At 49.6% G+C, this 12437-nt stretch overlaps 1 protein-coding gene across 1 annotated transcript in view; it reads left to right on the forward strand.

Annotated features, from left to right (window-relative positions):
* Positions 1-9090: 9090 nt before the first annotated feature.
* The window catches only part of LOC137435685 (zinc finger protein ZFPM1-like), a 170473-nt gene continuing 167126 nt past the window's right edge, over positions 9091-12437 (forward strand). Inside the window, exon 1 of the mRNA XM_078785136.1 lies at positions 9091-9254. Coding sequence (XP_078641262.1) covers positions 9215-9254 — 40 coding nt within the window. The 5' untranslated portion in view covers positions 9091-9214. The remainder of the gene's footprint in view (positions 9255-12437) is intronic.

The following is a 12437-nucleotide window of genomic DNA, read 5'->3' on the forward strand; positions in this document are numbered from 1 at the left end:
AATGGGCCCCGCCCGGGCAAGGTGGGCCTCGACCGGCCTCGCCACCTCGCCTAAAACCTTCCCGGCGCCCGTCCCGACATTTTTTGTATTAGAGGTTTCCTCCTATTTTTCCTCCTTTCACCGTCAAACAAAAACTTTCTTTTATTTATATATACTAGGGCATGCCCGTACTATATATATATCTAAAATTATATCCCCCCCCCTCTATTTACATGAAATGGTTTGGTCCAAAGCGAACGGCTTGCGAGTACGGTGACAATCCCCCCCCTCTATTTACATGAAATGGTTTGGTCCAAAGCGAACGGCTTGCGAGTACGGTGACAATCCCCCCCCTCTATTTACATGAAATGGTTTGGTCCAAAGCGAACGGCTTGCGGAGTTTGGTAAAGAAATCGCCATAGCTCGGTAACTACTTGTCCGATTAATATGAAACCTTGAAAAGGCACATCCTCGGGTCCCCAGCAATATACCTGGCAAGTTTCAAGTATATCGGACCGGTAGTTGTCGAGAAACAGCGGTCGCATACACACACACAGACACACACACACACACACACACACACACAGAGATTACTGGAATTATAGATAGATATATATATATATATATATATATTTATATATACAGTATATATATATATATATATATATATATATATATATATATATATATATATATATATATATATAATGTACCAGTAGAAACCGAGAAACTCATTTTCAGTCCCCATGTTAAAGTTGCATACAGAGAAACGATCCCATATAAATGGAGGGGTACATTGCACCCCCCCTTTGATTATTCAACAAGATATAAAAGCCTTCAAAAAGTAAGAAGGAAAAAAATATTCAACCCAGATGGGACTTGAACCTACACTCTCCAGCTTGGGAGTCTGATGCCTGTTACATTGAGCCTTATATTTATATATTTGTATATATATATTTAATTTTAAAGCAAAAACTGTAGCACTTAGGTGAAATTTGTTTTGAAAGACATTAACTAGACCTATTGGCCGATGTATATTCTAAGGTTCAACTAGTTACAATGTATAGCCCCTGAGATATGAGCGCCAACACATTTTTGGCCAACGGATGGACGGACGGACGGACACCAACGTGATTTTGAGGGTTTTCTAAATAAAACTCAAGAATGTGGAAACAGACGTTGCTGAAATTTGGAACATATTACCTCAATGTACAAAGCATTTACTTCTGAAATTTCCAGCCGATTTCGTCCAGTTGTGGCGGGCACAAGGGACAATAATTCCGCGCACCAGTGGGTGGCGCGAGCGTCCAGGCGGAGAACAAAAGCGCATGCCCTGCCTTTCGATCGATCGGCCACGCCCGGGCACAAGGTGTGGCCTCGGGACATATATGCGGGCTCTAAGCTCGAGCCCGCCCAGTGCTGAGGTGCGAGCTCTTAATAAACACTCTTTGTTTGTACCAACGCGTTGTGGCCTACCACTCTGGCAATCGAGTCGTGTGTGCACAGCACCACACTGGTGACCCCGATTGGTTCAGCCACTGCTGACCCCCGAACACGCCATGGCTACCAACGCCGTCAAACTCCCCGAGTTTTGGGAAGCGCAAGCCGACGTCTGGTTTGTGCAGGCCGTAGCTCAATTTCAGCTCCGAGGCATCACGGCGGACGAGACCCGGTACTACCACGTGGTCGCCGCCCTTGGGCCTGGCACTGCCGCCCGAGTCGTGTCCATCCTTCGGCGCCCGCCGAGCGACAACAAGTACGAGGTGCTCAAACGTCTCCTCCTCACCACGTTCGGGCTCACGGAGATCGAACGGGCCGACCGCCTCCTGGACCTTCCCGCCCTCGGCGACACACGACCATCCGTCCGGATGGATTTCATGCTGTCGCTGCTTGGAGACCAGCACCCGGATTTCTTGTTCCGCGCACTTTTCCTCCGCCAGCTACCTGCACAGGTGTGCCTCGCGCTGGCCGGTTCCAAACTAACGAAACCCCGTGCCCTGGCTGGAGAGGCCGACAAGTATTTCACGGCCTGCGACACGCGGTCGGTGTACGGTGCTGCCGTAGTGGCTCCCGGTGCGGAGGCTCCAGCGCCCCCTGCTTCCCTCGTGGCCGCTGCTACGCCCCGCCCACTACCGCCGCCGCCACCACCACCGACACGGCTGCCGCGGGGGCCACCGCCGCAAACCTGGTGCTACTACCATGCCAGGTTCAGCCGCAAGGCTAAAACGTGTCGCCCGCCGTGTTCTTTTGACAGGTCGGGAAACGACCGGCGCTCACTTGCGGCCATGAGCGTCAGCCAATCCGGCAGCCTCCTGTTCATCACGGGCGCCTTGTCCAGGCGCCGGTTTCATTGCGAACCAGGAGCGCAGGTAAGCGTCGTCCCCGCCTCCACGTCCAACAAGGCCGGGGCCCCGCTTTGCTTGCCGCCAACGGTACACCCATCCACACATTCGGGAAGCGTTGCCTCTCACTGCGGTTCGGAGGGCAGCGCTTTCAATGGTTGTTCGTGACCGCCAGCGTGCCAATGGCCCTGCTGGGCGCGGACTTCCTATGTGCGCATGGGCTGTTGGTCGACGTGAAGCGCAGACGTCTCGTCCAGGCCGAAACCTTCAGCTCGCTCGCTTGTTCGCTGAGCGGCTCATTGAGCAGCTCACTGAGCGGCTCACCGAGCGGCTTGCCAAGCGGCTTGCTGGAAGGTTCCGTCCCGGCGAGTTTAGTTTGCACGCTTCCGGCAACGGACGACTTTACCCGCCTCCTAGCCAGTTTCCCGGCCCTCACGCGGCCCACCTTCTCAGCGGTGGCCGTTAAACACGGGGTGGAGCACCATATACCCATGGTCGGGCCGCCGGTCTACGCCTGGGCACGCCGACTCGAACCCACGAAGCTCGCCATGGCGAAAGCGGAGTTCGCCACGCTGGAGCGGCTGGGGATCGTACGGCGCTCCAACAGTGCTTGGGCTTCTCCGCTGCACATCGTGCCGAAGCCCGGCGGGAGATGGCGGCCGTGCGGGGACTACCGCCGGCTCAATGATGCCACCACCCCCGACCGCTACCCGGTCCCGCATATCCAGGACTTTTCCACCCGGTTGGCAAACCGTGTTTTCCAAGGTGGACCTCATCCGGGGCTACCACCAGGTCCCCGTACAACCGGGCGATGTCCCGAAGACGGCCGTCATCACCCCTTTCGGCCTGTTCGAGTTCCTGAGAATGCCTTTCGGGTTGAAGAATGCGGCCCAGGCGTTCCAACGGCTTATGGACAGCGTCTTGCGTGACTTACCTTTCCTCTTTGTCTACCTGGACGACATCCTACTCGGAGCTCTGGGCCGCGGTGGCGCAAGGGCTCGGCGTAAAACTACACCGCACCACGGCCTACCACCCCCAGGCCAATGGCCTGTGCGAGCGCTTTCATTGCTCGATGAAGACCGTGCTCCGGGCCAACCTCCGCGACGGCAGCTGGGCCGACAGGCTCCCCTGGGCCTCAGGACGGCGCCCAAGGACGACCTGCGCACGTCCTCAGCGGAGCTGGTCTTCGGGCAACCACTGCGGGTACCGGGCGAATTTATCCCCGACTCCACGGCTCCTTGGTCCGTGGCGCAACAGCGCTCCGCCCTTCAGGAGACCACCCGGAGGTTCGCCCCGGTGCCGACGGCACACCACGGTTGCCCGTCTTCCCACGTCACCCCAGAGCTTCACACGGCGGAGTACGTCTTCGTCCGGTACGACGCCCACGGGGCACCGCTATGGCCCCCGTACGACGGGCCTTTCCGCGTGCTGGAGACCGGGGACAAATATTTCACCATCGACATCGGCGGTGCCCCGGATTGCATCTCCGTGGACCGCCTCAAGCTGGCCCACCTCGATCTGGACCACCCCCCGCCAGCAGCTCTGCCTCCACGTCGAGGCCGCCCCCCAGCGGTCGGACCCCCCGGCACCCCCTGGCCCGCGACCCCCCCAGCCCTGCACTCATCGCCAGGGGGCATTTCGGCCGGGTCAACCGGCTTCCCCGCAAACTCACCCTTCAGGTGCACGGGAATTCTGGGGGGGCACGTGTGGTGGGCACAAGGGACAATAATTCCGCGCACCAGTGTGTGGCGCAAGCGTCCAGGCGGGGAACGAAAGCGCATGCCCCGCCTTTCGACCGATCGGCCACGCCCGGGGACGGGACATATATGCGGGCTCTAAGCTCGAGCCCGCCCAGTGCTGAAGTGCGAGCTCTTAATAAAGACTCTTTGTTTGTACCAACGCGTTGTGGCCTACCTCTCTGGCAATCGAGTCGTGTGTTCACAGCACCACACAGTATACGTCTTCAGTTTTCGTTTTCAGTCCCTATATTAAAGCTGCATACAGAGAAACGATCTGTTATATAAAGGGTAGGGCCGCTTTGCGCTCTCCTTTTGATAGCCAAGTGGATCATTGCTTCTCCTTCTACTACTACTGTTTCCGATTCGTCTTCCTCTAGTTCCTCCTCTGCCTCTACCTCTAATTCCTCTTCTTCCGCCTCTCAAACATCATCTTCTTCTTCAAAAAAAACTTAAACGCAATTTTTTTTTCTGAACACCATTGAAAAACATTAATCACGTTCTGAATTGAAAGGCAGTTTCAAAACAATAAAAATTGCCGATGAGAAAGTGTCGATTTTCGATTTCGCCAGTGACGTCACACCATGTGCATGTTCTGTTCTCACCTTGATCCAAATGGTGAATTTACATGGCGAACCAGTGCGTGTCGAGCTCGGATTCCTATACTAAGGCCATCGTCATCAGAAACTCTGATCGTTCTCAGTATATTGAAACTGATGAGTGGTATTGTGAAGAAATTATGGAAGATAAAATTAGTGATGGAAACGCTATTGTATTGTAGATCGGTATTGTAGATCCGTATCGTTTGGTACCTTGTTTGAGCAAATCAGATGAAGATGGTGTTCGTGAAGATGGCGGTGTTGGTGGTGAAGATGGCGGTGTTGGTGGTGAGGATGGCGGTGTTGGTAGTGAAGATGGCGGTGTTGGTAGTGAAGATGGTGGTGTTGGTGGTGAAAATGGCGGTGTTGGTGGTGAGGATGGCGGTGTTGGTAGTGAAGATGGCGGTGTTGGTAGTGAAGATGGCGGTGTTGGTAGTGAAGATGGCGGTGTTGGTAGTGAAGATGGCGGTGTTGGTAGTGCAAAAGAAAACGCCGGTCGAATGTATTGTGGGGGTGATGGTTGTTGGAGCATTGTGGGGAAGGGGTGGTTGTGGGCATTAGCTAGGGTTTTTGAGCTCTTCAGATGCATACTGCAAGGTGGTGGTGATGTTAGCCAACACATCTAGCGAGGTGAGATCGGTCACCAGCAGGCCAACACAGGTTTTCGATCACCACTCAAATCGCTGTTGCTCGGCAGAGTTTTTTTAGTTTTTTTATTGTATACAAGATCGAGACTCGTGTAAGAGCTAACATTAATCACAACAAAAAAATTAAAGGACACACAAAACATACAATAAAGGAAGCAGGAGACAAGATGGGGAGAGAGAGAGGGAAGCACACAAGTACAACAGCAGAGAACAGGAACATCGGGAGATCTGTGGGAGGGAGAGGGCTTGGGGGGACGAGGCATTGGAAGGGGGTGGGGTGGGAGAGGTTTAAAACACATGGACACTGCTAGGACTTCCAGGAAATAAGTCGGTATTTCAAAAATGTGGATCTGGGGTGAATTAATGGGGGTAGAAAAGATCAAGGTTTTGGATGGGGGAAGATAAGAGATGGTGGTGAACAGCTGTTTTAAAGACCTGGATGGAGGAGTGGGATTGAAGAGAGTGAGAGATTTGCTCCAGAGGTGGGAGTAAAGAGGAATGAAAGAGTGAAGGTGAGCAGAGAGTCTTGATTTTGGCAATTTCACCAGAAGAGGGTTGCTGGCAGATCTTGTGCAACCTGTAGGAATATTTGGGGGACAGAGCACACAGAGAGCTGGGGGAGCTAGGCCGGAGAGGAGTCGGTAGAAGACAGAAAGACCACCTACCTGCCTGCGGTGAGTGGGTGAAAGGCCTTCACAATCAGCTTCATCGCAGAAGATTCCAATGATTCTGAAAGCTTTGGTTTCAACAGCGTGAAGCCGAGCGAGGTGTGAGGCAGGAGCACCAGCCCAGAGGGATTCCATTGAGCTGCAGATGAAAGCCTTGCATGTGGTGAGGAGCTCAGGTGTGCCAAGGAAGGACTTCGCACGATGGAGGATGCCCAGTCGGAAACTGGCTTTGGAGGCCAGCTTGGAAATGTGGTTTTCCTAGGAAAGATCATGGCATATAGTGAGACCCAAAAGCTTGAATGACAGAACTTCTTGGAGAGGATTGTTGAGAAGTAGATGGGAGGGTTGTCCAGTCGGTCTTTTCGGAGAGACATAGTAAGAGTGTGAGATTTGTCAGGATTGAAAGACATGTTCCACTTGTTTGCCCAGTCTGGGATTTTGTCCAGGTCTGCAGAGAGTGAGGAGGCTGCAGACTGCCGATCTGAGGGATGATGAATGGAGCGGGAGAGAGTGGAGTCATCAGCAAAGAGATAGAGAGGATTTTCCAGAGAGTTGGAGAGATCATTGATGAAGAGCAGAAAAAGCACAGGGCCCAGAACACTGCCTTGGGGAACTCCAGCCTGAACAGGAAGGGGAGATGAGAGAAATCCATTCAGGGCCACACGTTGACTACGACCAGAGAGAAAGTTGGATCAGATTGGATCAGATTGCAACCTTTTGTCGTTGAAACCTTGTGAAGAATCTGGATATCGTATCGCATGAGACAACCGTGATATTGATGTGAACTCACTCATCCATTGGTGCATTTATCTGCTTATTGGAGGTCCACTATAAGACTTCCATTTGTCCAGTTGGTTCATTTATCTACTTTATTGGAGGTCGACGATATAAACTCTCATTTGACCCATTGGTGTATTGATCGACTAATCGGAGGTCCACAATATATAAACTCTCATTTGACCCATTGGTGCCTTTATCTACTTATTGGAGGTCCACGATATAGACTCTCATTAGACCAATTGGGGCATTTATCTACTTATCTATAAGACTATAAGGTCCACTATAAGACTTCCATTTGACCATTTGGTGCATTTATCTACTTATTGGAGATCGACGATATAAACTCTCATTTGACCCATTGCTGCATTTATCGACTTATCAGAGGTCCACGATATATAAACTCTCATTTGACCCATTGGTGCCTTTATCTACTTATTGGAGCTCCACGATATAGACTTCCATTTGACCAATTGGTGCATTTATCTACTTATTGGAGGTCCACGATATAGACTTCCATTTGACCAATTTGTGCATTTATATACTTATTGGAGGTCGACGATATAAACTCTCATTTGACCATTTGGTGCATTTATCGACTTATCGGAGGTCCGTGATATATAAGCTCTCATTTGACCCATCGGTGCCTTTATCTACTTATTGGAGGTCCACGATATAGACTCTCATTTGACCAATTGGTGCATTTATCTACTTATTGGATGTCCACGATATAGACTTCCATTTGACCAATTGGTGCATTTATCGACTTATCGGAGGTCCGCGATATATAAGCTCTCATTTGACCCATCGGTGCCTTTATCTACTTATTGGAGGTCCACGATATAGACTTCCATTTGACCAATTGGTGCATTTATCTACTTATTGGAGGTCGACGATATAAACTCTCATTTGACCATTTGGTGCATTTATCGACTTATCGGAGGTCCGCGATATATAAGCTCTCATTTGACCCATCGGTGCCTTTATCTACTTATTGGAGGTCCACGATATAGACTCTCATTTGACCAATTGGTGCATTTATCTACTTATTGGAGGTCCACGATATAGACTTCCATTTGACCAATTGGTGCATTTATCTACTTATTGGAGGTCCACTATAAGACTTCCATTTGACCCATTGTTGCATTTATCGACTTATCGGAGGACCACGATATATAAGCTCTCATTTGACCCATCGGTGCCTTTATCTACTTATTGGAGGTCCACGATATAGACTCTCATTTGACCAATTGGTGCATTTATCTACTTATTGGAGCTCCACTAAAAGACTTCCATTTGACCCATTGGTGCATTTATCTACTTATTGGAGGACCACGATATATAAACTCTCATTTGACCCATTGGTGCCTTTATCTACTTATCGGAGGACCACGATATATAAACTCTCATTTGATCCTGGTCACAATCGGCTTTCAGTCACATCGATTTTGGGAAAGGTCGGCTGCTTCTCAGCCGGTTTGGAGGTCACAGTAGAAAGTACATACTCAACAGGCTTTCGGTCCAACCCCCTCGGGATGTCTGTCCGTGCTCAAGGGTCGCGGCTGATACACAGCTGTGACTCGACCCAGGTGTCAGACAAATTAATCGAAATGGGGCCCTAAATGGACGGGGTCGTCCCCTCGAGGTCGTGCGAGTCACGAAACGCATCAACCAATCACATGGCTTCCTTCGAAGAACACCTTGATGAGCAGATGTGACTCGCACACCTTACACGCACCCACGTGTCGTCGCAGACCAGTATACGAATGTCCATATTTGGGAGACTCCCCCCATGACCCTTAAAGGTCGCTTTGTTGCGTCCATTCAGCGGAACGCCATTTCATTTGTACCTCGTAATTACAACTCCCATGATTGTTTTGTCTGCAAGGATAACAAAGCCACATGTATTACGATGCGAAAACTTTATATGAAGAGCCCTCGGGGCGATGGGTGGACCAAGGTCATTGACTCGGACGCGATAGAGGATAATATGTAAATCAGTAGTATTTAATATTGTTAGGATTACTGGGTTTCTTTTGTAGGGTCAGCGTGACCTCACTGTATTGTGGTGCCCTTGATCCAGGTGAATGTGGTGACGACACAATAACGGGATGGGGGGGGGGGGGGGTGCACGGAGGGCATTTGAGGGAGTTGAGGGTGCGCGTAGTGGAGGGAGATGGAGATCGAAGGAGGTCAGAATACGCAGATATAGCGCTGCCCGAGGGAGTTAATGGTGCGGAGAGGGAGTTGGTGCGTACTGGGGGAGGCGGAGAGAAGGACAGAGGAAGAGATACGGAAAGGGGGAACGGATGAGAGTGGGGGCGCAAAGGGTGCAGCGACGCTAGTTCAGGGAGCGAAGAGCGCGTCCCCCGGCGGGGTGACAAACGTACATAGCGGGGCACGGGGAGGCGGCACAGGCACGGGGTCGTCGCCGCACGCGGCCCATCAATTGAACCACCAGAGATCATGTCCCGGCGCAAGCAGAGTCAGCCTCGTCAAATCAAACGTGAGCACAGCGGAGAGTCCGCGAGTACGGTCTGGGATCCGCGAGTGTGCTTCAGGGTCCGGAAGTGTGTTTTGGGATGTGCCAGTGTGTTTTGAGATCTCTAGTGTGTTTTGGGATCTCAAGTGTGTTTTTGGATCTCAAGTGTGTCTTGGGATCTCAAGTGTGTCTTGGGATCTCAAGTGTGTCTTGGGATCTCAAGTGTGTCTTGGGATCTCAAGTGTGTCTTGGGATCTCAAGTGTGTCTTGGGATCTCAAGTGTGTCTTGGGATCTCAAGCGTGTCTGGGGCTCCGGGAGTGCATATTGGGCTCCGGGAGTGCGTATTGGCCGCCGGGAGTGTGTTTTGGGCTCCGGGAGTGTGTCTTGGGCTCCGGGAGTGCGTCTTGGGCTCCGGGAGTGCATATTGGGCTCCGGGAGTGCGTATTGGGCTCCGGGAGTGCGTATTGGCCTCCGGGAGTGTGTTTTGGGCTCCGGGAGTGTGTCTTGGGCTCCGGGAGTGCGTCTTGGGCTCCGGGAGTGCATATTGGGCTCCGGGAGTGCGTATTGGGCTCCGGGAGTGTGTTTTGGGCTCCGGGAGTGTGTCTTGGGCTCCGGGAGTGCGTCTTGGGCTCCGGGAGTGCGTCTTGGGGTCCCGGAGTGCATCTTGGAAGATCCGGGAGTGCGTCTTGGAGGATCCGGGAGTGCGCCTTGGGGTCTGGGAGTGCGCCTTGGGGTCCGAGAGTGCGTCTTGGGGTCCGGGAGTGAGTCTTGGGGTCCCGGCGTGCGTCTTGGGGTCCGGGAGTGCGTCTTGGGGTCCGGGAGTGCGTATTGGGGTCCGGGAGTGCGTCTTGGGGTCCGGGAGTGAGTCTTGGGGTCCGGGAGTGCGTCTTGAGGTCTGGGAGTGCGTATTGGGGTCCGGGAGTGCGTCTTGGGGTACAGGAATGCCTCATGGGATCTGCAAGTGTCTCTTTGGGGATCCGGGAGTGCGGTTCGTGAAATGCGAGTGTGATTTGTGGCTCTGGGAGTGCGGTTCCTGATATGCGAGTGTGATTTGTGGCTCTGGGAGTGCGGTTCGTGATATGCAAGTGTGATTTGTGGCTCTGGGAGTGCGGTTCGTGATACATAAGTGCTGTCAGTTGTTCGCGCGAAGACATATATATATATATCGAACTTGTTTGTGTAGGTGTTGCTCGATAGAGAGAGAGGTCGGTTTGTGACTGTGTGTGCACTCAACCTGCGTTCAGGTGTTCACAAGGTGCGTGTTGTCATTAACACCACTTTGTCAGACGCACATCCTACGATGGGTAAGGTGTGTGAGGGGGGGGGAAGGTGAGCTCGTTTGTTAAACCTTTGCTCATCCGTTCGAGTTTTATATCAAAATGCAAGTTACACGAACACATTACCCGATTGTGATCATTCTGCAGCTCGCACACCTGTAATGCTTGTTCACAAAAGGAAATACGTTCCATCTGCATTAAATAATTGCAGCTTTTTCATTTATTTGCGAAGTTGCACAGAAAGTGATTTTAAACACAACAAGCAGTTTGACTTTTGGAAACAGCTGTTACATCTGTATTTAGAGATTACAGCAATAACAAATGTGATAAACCGCATATTAACGAAGCTTGTCAGGTGATGAAAAGCAACGAACCGTGCTCATGTACAGTAGGCTGTGACGTCACACACACCTTGCCACGTCAGATCTGCAGAGTCGCACTTTTAAACATATATATGGCCTTTTTCGACTTCGACATAATATGTCATTTTGCCGGACATTTTGGTGCGTGACCGAAACGTGAACCACGAGCCTCGTGACGTCACTGTTGCTGTTAATTAAAGGGAAGATACAACTTGCACCCTCACCCGACAAAACGACGAGGAGGTCGTGTTTCCTCGCACGCACCACCAACTGTTAGCAAACTCGCAGGAAGGTTCTTGTTTCTTGTTTGGAAAACTGGATATTTCCATTTTATTACGTCTAATGCCTTTGCTTCTCATCAATCGTTGGGCCACAAGCAAGTCTTCGGGGTGGAGGAAGTATTTGCAACAAAGTGCAAAAAGCTACCTCGTGTCATCAACTACGACGCAGTCAACCACAAGTATATATATATATATATGTATATATATGTATATGTATATATGTATATATATATACAGTATGTATATATATGTATATGTATATATGTATATATGTATATATATGTATATGTATATGTATATATATGTATATATATATATATCTGTATATATGTATGTATGTATAATGTATATATATGTATTGTATATGTATATATGTATATATATGTATATGTATATGTATATGTATATGTATATACAGTATATATATATATCTGTATGTATGTATAATGTATATATATGTATATGTATATATATGTATATGTATATGTATATGTATATGTATATATATATATATCTGTATGTATGTATAATGTATATATATGTATATGTATATGTATATATGTCAAGTAATGAACGGCAGTTGGGAATTATATCCACGACATCCATTTTTCCGTTCTCTAACCTATAGCTTTGTCTTTAAAAAAACTCAACGTTTTGGCCAGCAACCCAGCGTGCGCTGGGCCTCCACTCGCCTTCATCAAGAGAAGTTCCCTACACCAGAGAGACACCAATGCTGGGAGGAGGACAAGGACAAAGTGGGACATAACCGACACAGGCAACAAGGACAACAAAATACAATACACCGCTCAAACACACACAAAGCACTTGCAACATAAGCCGATCATGGGTCTATTGTCACGAGGTCTCGCAACACAGCTTTGTGATTGGTTGATAGAATAGGCTCACCCCTCCCCCCAGGTATATCTGTGAGGAGGTGAACAAGGGAACTTCTCTTGATGAAGGCTAGTGGAGGCCCAGCGCACGCTGGGTTGCTGGCCAAAACGTTGAGTTTTTTAAAGACAAAGCTGTAGGTTGGAGAACAGAAAAATGGATGTCGTGGATATATATATAGATATATATATATATATATATATATATATATATATATATATATATATATATATATATATATATATATATATATATATATCAGGGCATTCAGAAAGTATTCAGAAAGTATTCAGACCCCTTCACTTTTTTCACATTTTGTTATGTTTCAGCGTTATGCTGAAATCGTTTAAATTCATTTTTTCCCTCATCAATCTACACTCAATACCCCATAATGA

Source organism: Myxine glutinosa, chromosome 9, assembly GCF_964187855.1.
Source record: "Myxine glutinosa chromosome 9, kmMyxGlut1.1, whole genome shotgun sequence".
NCBI lineage: Eukaryota > Metazoa > Chordata > Myxini > Myxiniformes > Myxinidae > Myxine > Myxine glutinosa.